The following is a 22,386-nucleotide window of genomic DNA, read 5'->3' as shown; positions in this document are numbered from 1 at the left end:
GCCCAAGCTGCATGGCCCCAAGATGACACCAGATGGCTGCTGCACATGGGTTTAAATCCCAGCACCAACCTCCTTTTCCGCACCATTTCCAACTCCTCCCACAATTGGCCATAGCTGCCAGCATTCCCGTATTCTTCCAGCTTTACTGGGCTGCCATAGTAAGTCCAGGCAGGCGTGGACCCATAGTGTGGAGTCAATCATCTCCAAGCTCTTACACAGTCTCTGTAACCAGAGGGAGTTGCCTCCCAGCCACATCATGGGTTGAAGTCACTCCCATCCCCCTGACTCAAAGCATGGCCACAGCTATTTAACATATCTATGAAACCACTTAAAGGTTATAGATATGTCAAATGACCATGCCAGCGGTTAGCTGCAAAACTGTTGCTATACAAAACAGCTCTGAATGGCCCTGCTCCATGTGTCCCATCCCCCAGCTCAGACTTGTGGGGGTGAGGACATCCTATATATTTTTTTTTCTAATATTTCCTGGACGTGGAGTTCTGGACCCCATTACAAATCCCTGTTTGGAGCCCCCCATTGGCTGCACCCTGTTACACCATGGCATGGAGAGAATCATCTCCAAACTCTCACGCAAGTGCTATAACCATGGGGAGCTGCCTCCCAGTTAGTATTGGGTCAAAGTCCCTCGCATCTCCCTAGGCTTCTTGATATGCAAAATAACTGTCTTTGCATATCAGGCGTGAAGCTATCCTGCTGTTATTGACATGCAAAATAATTCTCAATGGCCCTGCTCCATTTGTCCCATCCCCCTTGGCTGCCCGCCTTGTAGGGGGAGGATATCCTATATTTTCTTGGACACCCCAAGTTCTGGACCCTGTTACAAATCCTCCCTTTGGGGGATCCATTACACTTCCTTCCTCCCTTTTTTTCTTTCTAAGTACCAATTCTACCAGATGCTATTCAAGGCACTAGAGGATGTAAAGGTAAACAAAGCAACTACTTATTCTTACCTAAAGGTCCATTGTAGTGAGAAACACAATAACTAAATAAGCACAAAATGAAACATAATTATTAACTGGGATATGTGCTCTGAAGAAAGACGGACACTTGATAGGAAAACAAGTTCGTAGCGACAACTAATTTATATTCAAAGGTCAGAAATAGCCCCCTTCTAGTCTAGAGGTTTAAAAATCAAAAAGATCTCTTGGATTATAATGTTTCCAATAGTCTAATATCCCATATTAACCCCTCACCTATTATTTCCAAGAGGAAATAATGTTTAGGTTAAGACGATAGAGTTTTTCCCACCACCCCCTTCCATAGCCCCCATCAACCATACTCTAAGCTGTTTTCTATAATCCTAAATAAAATATAAAGAATTCCCTGCATCTCTCATTGATTGCATTTAGATCCAAATTAGAGGAAGATTATAGGGAAAAAGTTACTTGTGATGAGAAACAGAAGTGAGTGATGATGAGCCCTTTTAATGGGAGCTGTGGGAAGCCTGGAAAGCAAATCTGGATTTGGAGCAAAGCCACAGGATTCAGAGCAGAGGAAGAAGAGTAGTCAGTCGTAATGGGCCATTTACATTTAAAGTAACTTCCTTCCTCATTTTGAGTTTGAGTTTTAGGAACAGTTGTGAGGTTAGAGTCGGGCAATACCAAATGTTATTTCATTAATACAAGTATTTTTTTTAATAATTCAAATCCATTTATGTTCAGTGAGAGCAGGAAATAGGGGAAAAGACAGAGTGAATGGTAGAGCAGAGGCAAAGCAGGGGAGGAGGAGAGACCCACAGACAGGAGAAAAGAAAGGGAAGGAAGAAAAGGACACGGAGAGAAACATCCTAATGGGAAAAGACATCCAAAAGAAGCACAAACAAAAGAGAAAAGAATTTCAAAACTTTGCTGTTCAGATGAACTCATGCTATCAATTTTTGTCCATTCCCTTTGAAATACTAGTTAGCCGATTAACTAGTATTAGACTTGAAACCCTAATTCTGAAAAATCTTTATTTGAAATGGACAGATATCTTAGTCTTCCTCTGAGAAACTAGTCTGAGTTACTAAGCAGTGTTTATAACAAATCAAATGCACAGATATAAGAAGCTAAACATAACCCTCTCCTAGTTTAGAAATTTTAAAATAAAAATTTTTTGTATATACATATTAGCTCAAAATAATGGAATAAACTGTCATAAAGACTTTGTGGTCATTGGGTTGTTTTACTCAAAGGCAGATCACTTGTTTGCACTGTAGGTCAGTGAGAAAGCAAAGACACCTGGAACAACAGGACTCAGTTCAGTGGCAGAAGTTTTCTGGGAAGAAAAACTTTTCCTGTATACTTCAAGGTTCAGTACTTAAAAGCAGGCAAATAATACTGACAAATTTACACATAATTATATAAATTGTCTATGCAATTATATACGTACTACACAGAAGTTCACAAAGAAATGTGACTTAAGGAGGTGTTTAGAATTAGGGGATTATATACTCTCTTAATAGGGGGTCAAAAGGAGTGCTTCCAAGAGAACAAATAACTTTTAGAAGTAGGGGAGTAAGGTATTTATGGACAAACAAATGACTTGGGGGAAAGATAAAGGACTTTTAGGAAAACAGATAGGAGATGTGTTCATTCTGTGACTATGTTCGGAAGTGGTACCAACTTCTCTCACAGAAAAGATTAGAGGGGCTCCGCGGGAGAGGATTTATGACAATTAAGTTTTTTGGCAGGGAGGCTCTGAATTTAGACAGAGAAGAAGTTTCAAGAGCTCAAACTCCTTCAGCTGAAAATGGTTTTTATACCACAGTGGTTTATCCTGGACCTCTTCAGATGCAATGCACCAAAATGGCACACACTGTCAAGCTTTGGATTTGGGTGGCTTTGCAAAATGATATTTAGTAAGCTCTCGTATAACCAACCATCTTCTTAGAACTGTGGCAGCCGATCTGGAAATTCATGTTCCCCCTATTTCTGAGAAAGTTATTACACTAACAACAGGGAACATAAGGGGAGAAGAATCGTCTTCTTTCAACAAGAAGCAAATGTCATCTAGAGCTAGATTACAAATATTGAAGCATGGGTACATCAAGCACACATAGACTGTAGGTTTGTGAGGTCTCAGGTAAATAGTCAGACACATTTGGTGGTAGGAATGGGCGTTTGCTGAGGTGGAAAAAAGGGTTCAAGGCATGGGACCACAGGGAATCCCTCAGACAGAGGCTGAGATAGCAAGGGGACCAGGGGCGGCCTCACCAGCAGGCCAGTATCTCAAGAATAAGCAGATAAAAATGGGGAGGCAAGAAACAAAAAAATGGGAGGAAAATAGAAAAGAGACAAGTCTGAAAACAGGAGAAGAGATAAACCTAGCGAAGGGTGTTTTATGGGACAAAAGGAGGCTTGTTATTGATTCATAAGCATTAGGAAGGAGCTCTTGGAGAGGAAGAGCTGGAATATTCAGAGAGAAGGGGTAGCTGACAGGAAGGGTCCTTTCTCCAGGAAGCAGGGGGGTTAGCTTTGGAAGGGGATGGAGGATAGGAAGGAAACTAAATCATTTAACCTTTCAAAGTAAGACTCCGTTTTGGGGGGGGGGGGTTTCAACTAGTTGTCTATATTTCCTTTAACTGTAGGATTTCTCAAAGCCTTATTTGGCTAGAAGTGATTTTCAATTCCAAAGATGAAAACTTATAGGATTTCACATAGTTATTTGACAACACAATTTCTTCCTCTTTTACCTTCTCAATGAGGTAATTCAAGGAAAATATTTTAAGAACCCTTGGCTTAATATAACTGCAAAACATTAGAAGGAAATTTTTTTGTCATTATTGTTAAATCAGTTTCTCTGTTCTGAATATTTGTCTTGAAATAATTTTCATTCAGTTAACAAGTTTATCAATATTTAAGACTTATGCACTATAACATCTTATTTATAAATCCTATACCAGATGGACAAATTTCAGTGTTTCTTCCCCTCAGTAAGGAAATTATAACTAAGCATTGGACTTTCTGCATACTACCGCATTTCTTCTCCTTGAATTTAAATCAAACACCATCTTTATCCATTATATTCTATCATAGTCTCATAAATATATTAATGAGTAAATGAATTCCACAAATAGCATACCTACTATATGTTGGAAATGTAGGAAGGTATTTGCATAATTACTGATATACCATTAAGGACTCAGTTTCTATTCTATAAAATGAGATCATGGCACTAAGTTGAGGTCTTATAATCTAATTAAACATTTAATAAATACTATAATTCCATTGAATCCTTTGCAGCTGTTTTTGTAGATTTGAGTAAAGTTTTCATGAGTGATATGCTATTCATTTTTTTTTAAAAAAGAACTGACAAACACATTATATACTTCTTAGGACTACCAAAGGAATCTTTATATTTCAGTATTTGAATGATGCGGGGAGTAAAGTATTGTTCAGTGTCACTTACATATTCCAATTTGGAATGCAGAACCTGAACCTAACCATGAGGAAACAACAGACAAATCCAAAACAAGCAACACTTTTTTTTGAGGTATTATTCTCTTCAAATATGTCAATGTCATAAAAGGCAAAGAGAGTCTGTGGAAACATTCCAGATTAAATAAAACTAAATTATTAAGAGAGCTAAATACAATTGCTGATTCTAGACTTAATTCTCTACCAGAAGAGAAAATCCTATAATAGATATGGTTAAGGATAACAGATGAAACTGAAATATTGATGGTGGATTAGAAAAAAAAAAACTACTGCATCAATGTTAAACTGACTAAAGATAAATTTTTGTGGTTATCTAAAGTATCCCTACTCAGAGGAAAAAGACATTGACTTTTTTTTTTTTTAGGGTAAAGGGCCATTATCAGGCAGCTATAACAAAATACAACAGACTGAGTGGCTCATAAACAACAGAAGTTTATTTCTCACATTTCTGGAGGCTGCAAGTCCAAGATTAAGGCACCAGCATAGTCACATGCCAGTGAGGACCTGTTTCCTGGTTCAAAGCCACGCCTTCTCCCTGTGTTCTAATGTGGTGAAGGGGTTAAGATTCTCTTCGGGCCTCTTTTATAAGGACACTAATCCCATTCTTGAGGGCCCCACCCTCATAACCTAACCAACTCCCAAAGTTTTCAGCTACTAATACTATCACCTTTAGGAGGTAGGATTTCAACATAAAAATTGTTTTCAAATAAAAATTTAAAATATACATTGTTAGATAAAAGAGTACTTAGAACTCTATATTTAAACACTAGGCCATTTTGCATTAGAAGTTCCAGATAATTCTACTGCAATAATACTGTGATGCCCTGCTGAGGGAATCTTTCTTGGCATTTGAAACAATTGAGCTGATATTATTGTGTAAAAAGCAAAAGAACTAAGCATTTCATGACAGGTATAAATTTGTAATGAGGAGTAACTCTGAAATGGCCCCATATTTTCTGTTCAGGCATATATTTGTCTTTTAAAAACTAATTACTAAAGAGATGAAAAATAAGATTCTAGTTAAATGAACGAGTGAAATTATAATTGTTGCTAAAACAGAGAATTCATAAAGGAAGTGGTCACGATGGGCATGAAATTTGCCTTTGACTCAACCTTCTTAAATTGTAAGATACTTAGAAAGCAAAGCTGACAGAAAATCTTCATTTTTCTACTGCCAGAATAGTGTCTGAACAAGTTCCTTGAGTGCGAAATAGAGGTTGATTTAATGAGAGGTATGAAAATTACAGGGAAATCTGAACTAAGCTAATTTCCAGTTCTTTTAAATCTGACAACAGATAATTTTATGGTGCTGAGTACGTAAAATTGTTTTAATTCTTTTTCACTGCTTTGACAAAGGGCCATTAATAACATTTTCCTGTGCAATCTAGTACCCTGATTTTACAATCCAAATCAAGTCCACTGGCTCTTTGTTTTTTTCAAGACTGACCGACAATGCCTTAATCTTCCTGAAGGTGGCGCTGTGCTTAAGCGCCTTCTTAAAGGATCTGCGCAAGTGGAAAAAAAGATGGGCTGTGCCAATGGAGAAGCAGCAATCTGTGCACAGTTTAAATGCATAAGGAGAACACAGTCTATTTAAGAAGCAATCTGTACCATAGCTAATGGTATTGATAAGAAGCGAGGTCATGGGCGGCTTCTATGCAACACAAAGGTGTTAAAATGGCACAACTTTTGTTCTTATATTCTAAACTGGTAATAAGTATATCGTTCACACAGTCATTATTCCATCACCTTTTGTTTCCCATCCTCTCACCTTCTTTCTTTTTTTGTGAACATTTCCTCCTTCCTTCTCTTTTCACTCCTGAATTTGCTTTTTAACTGAGGTAGGTGTCTCCACCGCATAGAAATTACATTAACATAAATTCCTTTGCATATTGGTCTCTAACTGACCTAAAAAGACTGGCAACTTCCTGAAAGTTATGGTAATAAAAGATTTTTTGTGCTGGCCAGAAATAGAAAGAACTGAAGGTCCAGCATAACATGTAAGCATTTTACTGGTTTTATTAGGAATAGGTATGAGAAGTGGATGTTGCAAAATATTTCCTTTATTGACAATTATTTTTTGTAGTTCATCTTACTCAAGGAGAATGTGTAAGAAATGATTATTGAGATTGAATGTTTTTTCTCTCAGTTAGTGTGACTCTTTCCAAAAAGAGAGTCATTTTTAAATTGATTTTTCAAGGACCATAGACAACAGCTTTTCTCTAACAAAATATAAAAAGGAAAGGACAAATCCTATTATAAGTTGTGGCAACCCCCTTCTATTATTTCCATAGAGGGAGAGAGACTATAAGTTGGTTTGGTTATGATCAGTAACAGAGTCTGCTGAAGAAAAGCCAGCAGGACTTTAGAACACAAAAAACAATTTGTAGTATTGGTAAGTTTTGGTATAACTCATTAAGTAAATGCTACAAATGCAAATTACTATAACATTTAAGTACCAAAGTGGAATTCGCCGAATAAGCCCTCTCCTGAAAGAGGCCAGTGTGTTTTTAGTGAGCCCTGTGGACGTCTGGACCATAGAGACGATGTTTTAGATGAGGTAAATGGAGCAAGAGTGGAAGGAAGAAATACAAATGATTTTTAAATTTTGGAAACATACTTTAAGGAGGAATACTAACCAAATGGGCTGATCAATAGTAAGTGGTTGAGAAGTGATTTCTGTACAATCTTTAATGTATAAAAGAATAAGAGATGGGAGTGAGCAAACATTTATTCTTCTAAGGGATAAGGGATTATTCTTCTATTCTTCTAAGGCAGTAAGGAATATACAAAAGCTGTGGGAAGACTGTCAGATTGTATTAGGACAGACTCCACACCAGATGTCACAGGAAACAAACACTACAAAGAAGGTTCTATGGATTCCTTTTGTTATTTTAGGAAGCGGTCAACTTTATTATTTAGAAGCAGAAAAGTAAACCAGCTAGCCCCTCAAGTTTCCTGGCATTATTCATGCCTTTTGATCACAGACTCTCAGAGCTGGCAGGGAGCCTTGGAGATCGCCTACTTTATAAAGGACACCAGTTTGAACAAGTGTCCAAAGTCATTCAGGTAATACGTGGAACTTCCACTCCACAATTATATTCTCACTACACAAGACTACCTCCTGAGCCTATTTACACCAAATACAGGGAAAGTTAAACCTCACCCCATTTCCAGATCCCATGGTGTGGACCCCATGATGGCTTTGAATAGTATTTCCTTTAGCTCCATATGTTTGGGCCCCATAGAGGACAGATACTAGGAGCTACACCTAACTGTTTAGTCTAGCTAAAACGCAAAGAAATTATGAGTTTTACTGAGATGGAAGCTAGCCTGTCTCAAGCCCCGAGCCCACATGATTATATTTCCTGAAGACAACACTGCATCTCACTTTTGACAGAATGTCTTCCTGTTTGCTTTTGTAGGTTTCACAGCGGCAGCTTCCCTTGTGTCTTTGGCTTGGGCCTTGGCCTCATACCAAAAGGCCCTCCGGGACTCTCGAGATGACAAGAAGCCCATCAGCTACATGGCTGTTGTCATCCAGTTCTGCTGGCACTTCTTCACTATTGCTGCCAGGGTCATCACCTTTGCCCTTTTTGCCTCGGTTTTCCAGCTCTACTTTGGGATCTTCATCGTCCTTCACTGGTGCATCATGACCTTCTGGATCGTCCACTGTGAGACGGAATTCTGTATCACCAAATGGGAAGAGATTGTGTTCGACATGGTGGTGGGGATCATTTACATCTTCAGCTGGTTCAACGTCAAGGAAGGCAGGACACGCTGCAGGCTCTTCATTTACTATTTTGTGATCCTTTTGGAAAATACAGCCTTGAGTGCCCTCTGGTACCTCTACAAGGCTCCCCAAATTGCAGATGCATTTGCCATCCCAGCGCTGTGTGTGGTGTTCAGCAGCTTTTTAACTGGCGTTGTTTTTATGCTGATGTATTATGCCTTCTTTCATCCCAATGGACCCAGATTCGGGCAGTCACCAAGTTGTGCTTGTGAGGACCCAGTCACTGCCTTCACTCTGCCTCCAGAAGTGGCCACAAGTACTCTGCGGTCCATCTCCAACAACCGCAGTGTTGTCAGTGACCGCGACCAGAAATTTACAGAGCGGGATGGGTGTGTGCCTGTCTTTCAGGTGAGACCCACAGCTCCATCCACCCCATCATCTCGCCCACCACGGATTGAAGAATCTGTCATTAAAATTGACCTGTTTAGGAATAGGTACCCAGCATGGGAGAGACATGTTTTGGACCGAAGCCTCCGAAAGGCCATTTTAGCCTTTGAATGTTCCCCATCTCCTCCAAGGCTGCAGTACAAAGATGACGCTCTTACTCAGGAGCGGTTGGAGTATGAAACCACTTTGTAAAACAAAAAGACTGGGAGGAGCCACAACCACCAGATAAAGGGACGACACGGCAGGGCTGTGGCAATGATGAAATTCCATTCTAGTGTAGGGAGATGAGCTGTCATGCTCGTAGGCTGACGGTCCTTGTGATTACTGTCTGACCCTCCACCAGCGGACTGCCCCCTGCTGGTCTTCTTTCAAAACAGCAGCCCTACAGTCTCCTCCACCGGAGGGAATATGCCAGCTTAGTAGGGACTCCTTGTTGCTACCAACTTCTCCTGCACTGTCTTTCAGCGCATCCACCAGAGGGTCCTATGATTATGGAAAATGTTGCCTCTAATCAGTAGGGTGTTTTGATGAAATTAACTGATGTTTGCATAAAAATATCTTTAGTTATGCACACATACACACACGTGCGCACACACATGCATACACTAACACACACACACACACCAGTCCTCTGTCAAAATAGCTTAGGTGATTTTTCTTGATGCAAAGCCTGATTCTCACAGGAATATACAAAGTGTGAGAGAATATATCCCTCGAGACTCCAGGAAAAAAGTAGTACTGCTTAGATAAGAAGTCCTAAACCATTCTCATTTGGAAACCAATACCATGTGTGAAAAGCCTGTCCAGTGGACAGCAAACTCAAGTGTGTTTACATGTGTATTAGAATTGATGGCATGGTTCGTTTTCAACACATTTCAGGATTGGTTTTTTATTTTAAAATTTCAGTTGAGAACATCTTTTATGACAGAAATCCTATGCAGCACATGTATGGCTTTTGGCAAGACCAATGAGCTCAATAACTTAGAGATGTAAATTAAACGGTAATCATGATTCAGTATTGAACTACAAAAAAATTAGTAAATACAGGAAGAGGAAGTGGGAAAAAAGGCAAAATGAGCATCTGATTTCTCAGCCAGTGCAGCTCACATGGGAACATAAAACAGATCGGCGGGAGAAGACCAGGCTGTAACTGGATGTTTCAGGTCACAGAGTGCGTGGCTCTGTGTGATCACCGGCAGGCTCAATTCCGGAGCACACCATGCCTCATCTTTCTAGTGCCAAACACCATCCAATCATGGGACTGACATGGATAACTGAGAACGAGTGGCATGAGCCCCACGAAGCAGAAGCTAGAATGAACAATCAAGTTCTCCACTGTGTACAGACTCCCCCACCACCACCAATTCAAGGTCAAAGTGATGTATCTTTTAGAGGCTTTGGGACACTGTTTAGTAAGTATGAGCAGACAAATACAGTAAATATGCTATGAGAAAACCCTTCTGGACTGATCGAGGGCTTATCACTAGATCCAGCTAAGATTTGTATTTGAATCATTTGTAAAGTTGTACTCTTACAACAAGCTTCTGGTTTTAAATACCTCCGCACAGCAAGTAAACATCCCCCGCTTTCTGTTTCCAGTGTCCTCAGTCATGGTGCTTTTTGTTGCATTAAAAGTGCCGGTCAAACTTTGATAGTATTTTTTTATAGTTGGTGCAGAGTGGAATAACTCATGGATTATTTCAATATTTTTGTAATAAAAAATATAGGGTATACATATAGGCATCATCACTTTTTTTATAGACCTGGAATCATTTAAAATACTTTAAGCATCATAATTACTTGGGATGTCAGAAACTGGTCCGCAAATTCCATCAGCCTGCCTCCGCAGATTGAGAACACTTGTCTCTTGAAAGATCACCTACTTTGCCATGTCAGTGCCCCCAGGAACCTGGCCAGGGGTGCTATCAGAATATCAGGTGATGAGAGAGAATCAGCTTAACTAGAAAGGGCTTGTCAAGACTGGCCATTGTTTCCCAGGAAGTCAAACACGTAAATGATTACTTTCATCTATCCATTATGACAAACCTGACCGCAGTGGAAGATGTCTTAAATTTTCTTCCCTGGTTTTATATTAACCCAACTGACATAGTAAATATCAGTCAAGTCTCTAAAATAAAAGGGAAAAAGTCAGTTTAACTTAATTATCCAGTTGTTGGGACTGTCTGATTAATTTAAAATAGTCAACATCTAGAGCCCCCACCTCTAATGGGCGTGCCATACAGAGACTGCTGGCCCGTGATGACATCCACAGGAAATGGCAGAGCACTCAGCCTAGGACTTCTTTTGGTACAAAGACCCAAAGCAATGTTTAAAAAATAGACAATTTTTATCCATAAATATACTTTCCTATTACACCATGGTTTGATCCTCCAAGCAAGATATTTTCACTAAAAAACAATAATCTTTTGTTCGGATGTGAAAAGATTACCTAGTCACCAATAAAGGCCCAGGAAGATACTCCTCTTGTCAGCAATTGGCGAAAACATTCTACCCCCATTATAGAAGGAAAAAATGATTATATTGACAAATTCTTCACTTTTGTGCAGAACCATGAGTTTACTAGCTTTATTATTTCCAAGACAACTTTTAATTGATGACCTTTGGAACTTGAATTGCTCAGTTGAACTATACTTTTGATTTCATGAGCAAGTAGCCAATAAGAGTATAATAATGTCAATCAACACAAACGTCACAGGCCCCATCACTCTTCAGTCATGTAAGTCCTAAATCATTTCTCAACTTCATCCCTCACTGAGCATGTTAAGAGTCAAAACAAGTGCTATGTGAATAATAGAAACTATGTGCTACACTTTGTCTTGGAGGTGAGAATGCAGTCAGGAGGGTGTACGAAGTTTGAATTTTTCAATGATTTCCCAAATACTATAAATACTCTGTTATCCAACATACTTGAAGGTTGTGTTTCAGTTAGTCAAAAATTTTTGTTAAGGAAATGACATCTCCTATATGTAATGAATCACAAGCTTTTTCATGATTATAAGAACAAAAAAAAAAACTTTACTTCCAAGGTTAATCATGATTTACTCTTACTTCCGTGACTTAGAAAGCACTGCCACCAGGCTGTGTGGTGATGACAACTCAATAGTTTCCAGATACACAGATAACAGAGAGTTTAAAGTATTAGGATTTAAAGAGACATTGTCAATGTATAAAGGAACAAAGTTTGATATTTGTATTTATATTTTAGTTCTTCCTAAGATTTCATTTTCAATCTGCCATTAAACCCTCCACAGGGAGGAACTGGCTAATCCAAAAGGAAGAAGCCATGGTTTGCATAAAAACTGGAAATGCTGTGAGCTCCAGCTTCCTGTGCATGAGTTCACTGGATTTCTTTAATCTTAGTACTCACTTTTTGCATAGGACCATGAAATTCTCTAAAAGAAAATATTATAAATTTCTTTAACTTTCAAATTAGCATTTCTAAATGAAACCATATTTAAGATTAAAGCACATATATATCTTAACCACACAGATTTCAAGTATTTGTGTGGAAGGAAAAGAATAATTTTTATGTAAGTCAAAGTTTGGTCCCCCCAAATGACTATGTCCTTTAAATTCTCTTCACACATTTACATTGCCCCACTTAACTATGTATTTCTAGTTCAGTAATGTTGACTTTGCAGACACTCAGTTATTATTCATTTATAATAATGCTGTGAACTCAACAAATATAAATTTTTACTGGCATGAAAAGAATATGCAGTTCAAGTATTAGGGAAATATAAAATATAAAGGTAATCTGAAGATAAAAGCATAGGGTAGTATTTATGCTTAATTTCTAAATGCCCAATTGATTTTGGTCTATGAATGAATGAAGTGATAGCATTGAGCATTTAAAAGTGAATGGGAAAAATTGAAATCTCAATGATGGTTTTTAAAAAATAATCATATATCTGTGTATATGTTGTATATCACATACACACACCATAAGGTTAAAGATGAAAAGGGTAAAGTATACGCTCTCCTTTTATGCATATAAATTGGTATGTTGCTAACACATGAACTTTTAGATAAAAAAATTTTTCCTCTTCATTTTTCAACATCAGCCCAAGCATACAGTGCCTGTCTATAAGACAGCGACACACCTGTGAACTTCAGTTGGAAATACCTAGGTACAATCTAGCACTTTTAGCTTGAATGCACTTTATCACTTCTTAAGGATCTGATGTTTTAAGCAGCTGAAAAGAATAGTTTCGAGTCATTTCAAAGTTCTTTCTCTGAACTGATTGAATTGAGCAAAGAAAACCTCTTGTGCCCTTACCAGGGTTGTATAAGGTTACACATTTGCCTTTAAATGTACCAAATGCCATTGAGTAGAAAGAAGCTCTAACTCAAATTAGACAAGAATCCAGAGACACTTTTTTCTAATGAGCCATTTTCCAGACTAAATGTGTGCTCCCCTGCATACTCACACATCTTTGCCATTAGCCATCGCTGCTTCTATATAAAGCTTGGAAGAGATGCCTGCATTTTTATGTTTCTGAGGACAGTTCCTTGGAGCCTTTTTAAAGATAGCTCAGACTGCCTTTCAGAAATAGAGCTTGGAGCGTGGTTGACAAGCATGGTGAAAACACAGCAGGACTGAAGTGGTTGTTTCTATAATTTCAGCGATGGATGCAGATCAACTCTTATTCATTTATCTTCAGCAATCCAATGTCACTTTGAAAACAATCAAAAGGATTTCTTTAGCCAGTCTGTGACTCATAACACCAACTCCCCCCACCTAAAGCTGGAGCATTTCAAAATGGCTAAGGACCAGCACCCCTTTTCCCCCCACCCCCATTTTCATATCTCTGGCCCTTACCTGTATCAGGCTGTGAAATAATATAGTTGGGCTTCATCTCCTCAGTCAGGGCAACTGCACTGTCCACAGCAGACGCTCTATGACAGGGTTCTTGTCCAGATGCCACCTAAAAATGGGCATGTGGGAAGTCTCAATATGGACCTGTGTCAACAGCCTCAACAGCATAATTACTCATTCAAAAGTAAAACTCTGTGGAATGTAGACAGAATCGTACAAAAACACAATGAGCCATTTAATTTTGCTAATTGTAGCAATTAGGCTAGCTCACATCCAACCTGCTCTCACAGCAGAAAGCCAAGCGGAAGAAGTGGCAATCAGACATTTGCCCACAGAAATGAGGGTTTCAGAAACTCTCCCTTGAGTGGTTGAGGCATCACATTGTTTTACCATCCACCTAAAGCTTTCTCTAGATTCCATAAGGAAAAAATCAGATTTTGTTATATTGTATCCAGTGATCTAGCCCAGAAATGTAAAAAACTTGAGCCAACATTCTGTGGCCTAAGTCCTGCTAAATAAGGGATGGTTTAATGTCCCTGAAATGTCTAATTGTTTAGCTAAGATATTTTATGGACACAATACGTCAAGAACACTGGCTAAATCAAATTTTTGCTTTGGTTATTTTTTTTCTCTTCAATTTTTTTTTTTTGCAGTTCAGTTCCCCATATGAGTAGCTTTCCATGATCAAGAATGGATCGTATGCCCAGTGCTGCACTAAAGAGCTTTATGTATGTGATCTGATTTAACACTCACAACCATCTATGAGCAAAGTACAATTTGCAAATGACAAAACTTAAGCTCAGAGATATTAATAAATGGCCAGAGGTCCCACAGCTAGGAAACAGTAGAGATAAGAGTTAAACACAACTTGTAATAACTTTTAACAACTGCAAATCCTTTTAGAAGACCAAAGAATATTTTCCTACCAAAATCTATTTCTGATTTGTCAAGCTTTCAGGGAAAATAAAATTATGGTCTGAAGACCACATTTTTCAAAGAAAATTTCATTTAAAAGTCAAAGATGCCTTTCGAAATGAAATGTCTAAAATAAAAAAATGTCATTGATGAGAAATGAGTCTCTACCACCTGTAACTGAATTTTACTTCAACTTCCTAATTCATAGTAGGCAAATCAATCCTACTCCTCCATCCTAGACAGCTGTCACCCTTCACAGCTCTGCTCTACACTAAAGTAAGTAACAAATATAAATTAACTTGATGGTTCTTTGCTTATGTTCTATACATGGATGCTACTGTCATCCAATGAGGCAGACTAAAAGATAACTAAGCCCCACTACTTCCTTTGACATCCTGATGAGAGAGAGAGAGAGAGAGAAATAGAGAGAGAAAAGAAGGAAAGAAAGATCAACAAATCTTTAAAGTGTCATTATTTTATTCCATTGCTGTAATTTTTCCCTAGATTTTATTTACTTAGGATTTTGCAGGTCACAAAATTTAATAGTATTATTATACCACTATCTTGACCCATCATATAAATCTAGGAACCTGACCTTAGATTGAAAGTTTAGATACAAAGAATATAGTAAATGTTTGGCAAATATTTGTTGAACTGATTATAAAATAATTAATGTTTCATCTCCCTCCTCACGTAAGATGTAACACATCTGCATTCTACAGAAAGACAGAGTTATAACCCATTTAATGATATTGTATAGTAAGCTGCGTGTGTTGTTGTTTGAACTGATGCTAAAAAGGCAGCCAATAATAAACCAAAAATTTTCTCAACCCTGATGGTGATTAATCTGAATTTAATGTATTAAAAATGCTAGTTAATCATCTATCTTTCTACTTTGATAAGACTTAAGCAGATCTTTATGAAGTGATATTAAATTAGAAGTCACTAATTTCTATAGAATATAGCATCTAATAGACTCAAGTGTTACGTCCACACACTTTTATAAATGAAACAACTGAGCTTTAAAGAGTTCAGGGAATGTTTGTAATCAGGATTCCTTCAGTCATTCATTCAAAAAGCATCACCTACATGATTCATGCTGGGCAATACACGGTTAAGTGCAAAAGGAATCTTACATCCCGGCAGCTCACACCTGGCTATTAGTAGCAGACTAAGACTCTTCTGACTTTAACTCTACCTCTTTTCTGCTCTACCACACTGCTTGTCTTTTTACTACCTATATTTAATCCTATATTACAGCAGTAAAGAAACATAAGCACTTCCAAGATGGTATTATGTAAACCTCAGAGTGAATAATTGCCACACACAATAACAAACATGAGGTAATGATGTAAGTCAAAGATAAACAAACAATGCCTATAAAGAGAAAATTAATTTTATAATTTCTTTTTATGCCACTCCAACACTAGATACTTTTAAATCAAGGTCACAAAGCTATGAAAAAGTTGAAATACTGTTTTGGCACAAAACATTTGGTTTAAAACAATCATCTCGGGGTAAACTTTGGGGATATTCCTGAGAATTTCTTTTAAGAAGAAGCATAAAATTAGATGCCTCTAAAATTTCTGAAGAATTTTTGAATAGGCTACTTCTCTGTCCTTCAGGAAACATCCTTCATTAGCCTATAATAGGTCTCCAGCATCCTACTTATTTAGGAATAACAAATTTCCAAACATTAATTTCAGTTAATGCAACCTGAGAGGTTGTGCTAAAGCCACTCTTTGGATGCCCTGAAGACCAACCCTGTGCAGCATTACCTTAAGGGGTCAGGACAATCGTACCCACCCTGTGTGGATACCGATGCTGCCATTATATCCAATCCAAGGCTCTCTGCAGCATGGTCCACAGTGGTTGACTTCCCACAGAGCTAAGGAGCTCATTGTTTAGAGATAACTGTTGACTTGCATAACTAATATTCTCTAGGTGAAATAATTCTGGTCAGGGAATGTATAAATTCATAGGTCCTCTATGGAATAAAAGGAATGAGAGAAAAAAAGCATATTAATTTTCACAAGTTCCAAATAATTCAAAGAATTCTTTGGTGAGCCCCTTTAGGTATCAATAAAACAGTTGACTCAATCATGTGTAATCATAAGAGCATGATTTTTAGGTTCATGCACCCATTGCCCTGATTACTGACGCTGTTTTAGCCATTGCACCGGACAAGAAGAGCATAGTTTCTGACGAGACGTCTGCAGAACAAAGATCATGTTTAACAAAAGAGGTTAACATCGAAACTGATTAACCAACTGGATAAGCGAATATTACCAGCACAGTGCCAACACAAAGTTTCTCTTGTGCTATTATCGAAACCTGTCACTTTGTTATGAGAATTTCGGAAAATGTAGGCTTTCGTGTTTTTATTACACACTTGTCTACAAAATTAAGCTGGTGGTCCCCTTCTCTCTCCATTGCTTGATTTGCATTAAAATGGGACTAATCAAATTCTTATTTAAGTGCTACAAATATTAATAAATAGAGATGTTGAGTTTAAGCTAATCTAATCTAACTGTTCTAATGGTATTCTGGTATGAAGTTGTATCAAATTGACACTTAATCATTTCAAATTAATTCATTATCATTACATTCTAAAACACCCCTAAGTGTGCTGAAAATATATTTCAGGTTTCTGTTATTTTAAGAAATTCCCATTTGATTACAAACCAGTAGAACGTGTCTAAATCAACACAGGCATTTCAATCTATTGTGATTCTGGAAAATGAGCACTTGTGTTTGGGTGTGTTAGGTGCTGCTGCATTAACTTAGCAATTAACCTGCGACCTGTAGCTTTCTATCTGGCCCACTGTGCATTCTTATTCTATTCAAGTTGGGAGCAATAGCACATCCTCCTGTAACCAAAGGAGGTCTGTCAGCTAGTCAAAGAATTGTCATTTTATAGCCTTCTTTCAAAGGACTAAAATAGTCCACTTCCCTTATTAACCCTTCTAATATATCATGCATAGAAAAGGAAATGGATCTCTGAAGTACTTTGTGAAACGCTGGGGTGAAACATTTTCTTTGCTCTGAATCCAAGGCTTGGTGTTGTGTGAAAAGAAAGGAACCTCTCCTGCCTTGAGAAGCAGGAAGGGGACCCGGCCAGCCACACTCACACAGCAAGCCTGGACTGTTACAAGCTAGTATCCTGCTGATACCATTGATTCCCTTCTTTTTTTACAGAACCGTCTTGGAACTTGTCAAGCTTTACTGAAGGTGATTTGAGTTAATTAATTCAACAGACCCTTGAATCTTGCAAATTCTTGACTTGTAATTTTGTAACCCAGCTACAGCAAGGGAAAATTAATCAGGTAGTGGAAAGGAGCACTTCGTTCTGTGTCATGGGGTGATGTGTCCCGGCCTGAAGAGAAAGACCCCTGTGAAGTAGCGCAGTCATGAATTCGTGCTACCTGCTTCCTCATCATTCATGCTCTGAATATTCATCCACTTCACTTGCTGTTGCCAGTAAGCACTGATTTTGAAAAAAAAAAAAAAAAAAAAGGAAAAAAGAATCAATGGATTCCTGGGGGCTTGAATAGCTCAGAAAATGAGTACTGGGTCATAGGGACTCACTATAAATGAATACAAATTTACTTGTGATTGAAAGTGAGAAAAATGGTATTGTCATCTGTTTAATGATTGATCTGAGTATAGCCGCTGCCCTTACTTCATTTCTTGAGAGTACCATTGTCAACATTGTAATAACAAATTCCTAAAAATCGAATTTCAGAAGTAAAATCTGTATGGATATAGCAGTTGAATAATTTGATTCCTGCCTTCCTAGGTGATGACATTGCCATTTTCAAACTTAGATGCATTTGTATGTGGAATTGGCTCTCCTCTCACCTCTTAGACCCTTGCAAAACCTTGGTTGCAAGCTCTAAAATCCCCAATCTCACATTCTTCACTCACTTATAACTAAACAGAGATCCCAATTAAAAATTGTGGTTCTGTCCCTCCTGCTTCTCTGTTTTTTAAAGAGAGCTTTGAGCTGCAAGGTAAGAATGAATTATTTCACGTTATAATTTCAGAGTCTGGAACAAAGTCAAGCACCTGTATGTTGTTACAAAGCTCTCTAATTGTTTTTGTTATGACCATTTCAGGAGTTAACCATAGATGAATGAGTAAAAGTCATCAGATGTATCCAACATGCAATCTAACAGAAAAATTCAAAGAAGAAGCAGCAAATCACTTTCCTTGTGTTTCAGAGATGTTTCTCCTTTCCAAGTGATCATCTTGGTGATTATCTCCAAGATGTACCAAGAACCTTTGAGCGATAGTCCCAGTTTTAGGCACCAGCATCATGCTGTATCCCCTCCTCTGGCAAGTCATTTTCAGAACTAGCTCTTGGTACAAGCACTACAATTTAATGCTTAAAAAGTGGCCTACCACCATGTGACTTATTTTCAATTGAAAGGCAATGGAAATTTGTAAGTTGAAGAAAAAATATTAGTTTCCTGAACTCCAGAGCCAAAATAGGCACAAAGATACTCTAATATGCAAAGAGTTGGTTGACTGTGGAGACACAGGAGCAATAAACAATTGTCTTTTACAAGGCTTATGAGTAAGAGTGACTATAAGTAGTGTTGGACAGAAGTTTTCTATTAATATAGAGTCCTGGGTGTAGTGATTGAAGAGGAAAACTGTTAGTGTGTTGTCAGGAATATTTGCCTTTTTATGGAGCAGAAGTTCAAGGTAGCCCCTGTCATTTTATAACTATAACAATAGACATGTCAATTTATGAAAGGCCTTCAAGGCATGCCTGAAGTGGAAAGATAGAGGAGATGTCAGTTGTTCCACATCTGAGACTGTGTCCTTAAAGGAACTTTACCTCATGACACTTTTCCTTGGTCACTAGCCCCTTTGCTGCCAAAAGCTCTGCATGCCAATAGCTTCTGATGGGTTACAACATGCAATACTCAAGGTAGTGTAAGTACTCTTGCTTGTAGAACACGAACCATTGAATTATCACTCATTTTAACAACAATCACATCCAGGGTTACCACGGCCTTGCTCATGATTCCATTGTAAATATATCTCCACATTTCAAGAACCACTGTGTTCACATTCACTAAATTAGGTTTACAAGTATTAATGGAATCATTTAAACATGTCTTGGATCTTGATTCTGTCATCATCTAGTTTTTGCATTGATTCCCAAATTAGAAAAGTTATTCTTGTGAAAATGATTTTCACAATAATGGAAGTGAAAAAAAGTGGACAGATAATGAATTTTTCAATGTAGACAAAACTGCTAGACCATTGACAGCCCTGAAGCTGATTGTCCTCACGACTAAGTTTCCTCTCACTGGGGGCTTTTAACACCTGAGTTCTCCAGATGATTGCTAAACCATCTTCACCAAACTAAAGTGTCTCATAAATGCAAATATCCCAATGAAAAGTGAAGAAGTAGGCCACTCCAGGAGTAAATTTGGTCTTTATGATGTCACACACCTGGATATTTGGGAAAATATAGGCGTTTGAATCACACAGTTTTTCATCTGGTTGTCTGCCGTTATCTAGAGACAGAAGATGCTCAGGTGTTGTAGGTAATGGAATTTAACTTTCTTGGGCAGTAATCTGTTGCTGGTGATATTCTACTGCTAAATAAAATCTCTTCGTTGTGCAAAGAGAAAGAAATAATGCAGAGCAAATGCTATTTGATTTTTACTTACTTTCAACAAACACGTAAATGGGAGAAGTTGGAGAGGCTGTCCTAAGTGTGTTCAGACCTGATTGTACCACAAACTTCCTCAGAGCAATAGGTCTGGAGGCTTGCCACTCGGCCCCTTCCTGGCAAGGAACCTTTTCATTCAGCCCTTTTCCACCCTTCATATTTATAATTATCCCTCTGCCCCAGGCATAGTCTTAATCATTCACAAAGTTTGACAGAATTGTTCAAGGGAAATACAAATTTGTTAACTTTTATTCTTCAAATGAAAGTTTTAATTTTAAGGATTTCTTTTTTTCAAGATTGATTTATCTATTTTTAGAGAGAGGGGAAGGGAAGGCAAAAGAGAGGGAGAGAGACATCAATGTGTGCTTGCCTCTCCTGAGCCACCTACTGGGGACCTGGCCTGCAAGCCAGTCATGTGCCCTGACAGGGAATCAAACTGGCAACTCTTTGGTTCGCAGGCCAGCACTCAATCCACTGAGCCACACCAGCCAGGGCAAATTTTAAGGATTTCTTATACCTTGAAGCATAAAAATAGTTTAAACTGCTTGATGCTGTTACTTCATGGTGAATTGTATAGTGTCAAGAGAAGAAAAATCTTTTTTTTTTCCAAATTAAAAAAAAAACACATTTTCTTTGTTTGGTTGGTTGATGTCATTCTGGTAGCCAAAGATCAACTGGTTATCGCGTACTGGAATATTAGTGTTTTCTTTATAGTCACAGAAAAAGAAACAGCTGATATCAAAGGGAAATTCACCTTCCCGAAAGGATGCTTGAGATTATGATTATTTGTGGGCAGCTCTTCCTTGTTTCACCAGATTTGGCTCTGGATGGGTGAACACATGTCTTTACACACATTGTGTGCTTACCTCACTTACTGTTCTGAAGCTGGGCAGAACAACCAGCAAGGTTTTAAGTCCAATTTTCTCTTAAGGGTGCTTAAGTTGCAGGATTTGTCCCAAGGCATTGACAACAAGCAGACACACAGAGCACTGGAAGGTATTGTTATGCAAAGATCATGAGGGGATTGCCAGAGAAAATCGAAACGTTTGTGGGTCCTTAGGAAGTGTTTTGATGTGTCAAATCCTACATTTAGTGCCAACTTAGAACGACTTCAGGAGGTAGGCAGTTCCCTTCCTCGCTGGGTCCCTCCTGCCATTAGATACAGAAGTTTCCCAGAAATCAAATGGATACTCTGCCTCTTGTACCAAAGGGCTCCAGGGATGGCGTGGCTCTATGCTCATTGCCATGCTCTGTAAATTCTCATTTCGGAGGGCAGGCCTGTTTGCTAATCACACACCTGTGAAAGCCTCCAGGACGGCAAAGCTGCTACTCCCAAATTCAATTTGGCTTTGTTTTGCTTTGTCCTTGAGATTTTTACTTCACTAAATCCTTTTCCAAATCATGTATGCCTTCATGTTATTGGCAGGATGTTTAGTCCAATGGTTAGGTGAACTGGCAACAAAGAGACAATCAATTGCCAACTACAAAACATTAGGGGTTTTTTCCAGTTACCTTTTATTATGTGATAATTGAATGAAATTTATGGTTTGAATATATGACTGTTTTACATATACTTAAGTGTATTCTATGAGACAGTATCCTTTACACTCTGGAACAGATTTATTTCTGGAGACCAAGGTATGGAGGGGTGTAGTCCGGGGACCGGAACACAGGGTCTGGGGGTCTGAGCCCTTGAGTCTGCATCCTTGGTCATCTCAGAAATTCACATTCCACTTCATTTTCCCATATGTAAAACAGAGATAGTATTTATCTACCTACCTCATAAGGGTGTTGTGACCAGTACTTAGAGTTCTCAAAGTGCTTTGCCCCTTGATAACTAGTGTTAGCACAAAGGAGAACTGTGCGTGCCCTGAAACCAGGCTGTGGTGGAGAAGGTGGAGGCAGCTTAGCAACACAACAGCAATAACTCGCCAAGCAAAGAATATGATTATTTTGATCACTTAATGAAAGTGAAACTTTTTCTTCAAAGGTCTATGTAGAGCTCTTTTTAATTATCAGTTTTTTAATGAGAACTTTAACTTCTTTCATACAAACGTTGAGAAGCTTTGTATAGAATGACAATTTTCGTCTTAGTCAAACTGAATTTTACAAAATATTTAATTACACGTGTCCAGAAAACTTGGCTCATTCTGACACCTAGGGAGTTTGCACGCTTGATTCCGTGCTACATTGTTCAGAATGTGTGCATGGTTCCCTGATGCAGTGCTAGAGATTGCCAAATGGCGATCTGGAACCCACCATAATGAGGAAAAAATTTGAAAAGATATTATTTAGATTAGATGTTTGTGTTGTTTACAGT

The 22,386-nt window shown here is 38.3% G+C and overlaps 1 protein-coding gene across 2 annotated transcripts in view; it reads left to right on the top strand.

Moving 5' to 3' along the window:
* The window catches only part of XKR4 (XK related 4), a 437,767-nt gene that overhangs the window by 412,225 nt on the left and 3,156 nt on the right, over positions 1 to 22,386 (top strand). Inside the window, exons 3-4 of one of the 2 annotated variants that reach the window (XM_053929237.2) lie at positions 7,865 to 10,031; positions 17,573 to 17,854. In XM_053929237.2, the coding sequence (XP_053785212.1) occupies positions 7,865 to 8,811 (947 nt within the window). In that variant the 3' untranslated portion in view covers positions 8,812 to 10,031; positions 17,573 to 17,854. Of the gene's footprint in view, positions 1 to 7,864; positions 11,357 to 17,572; positions 17,855 to 22,386 lie in introns of both variants that reach the window. The other variant, XM_053929236.2, reaches the window with a different exon arrangement.

Source organism: Desmodus rotundus, chromosome 8 (assembly GCF_022682495.2).
Source record: "Desmodus rotundus isolate HL8 chromosome 8, HLdesRot8A.1, whole genome shotgun sequence".
NCBI classification, from domain to species: Eukaryota; Metazoa; Chordata; class Mammalia; order Chiroptera; family Phyllostomidae; genus Desmodus; species Desmodus rotundus.
Note: the sequence above shows the minus strand (reverse complement) of the source record. Positions and strands in the feature narration are given on the sequence as shown.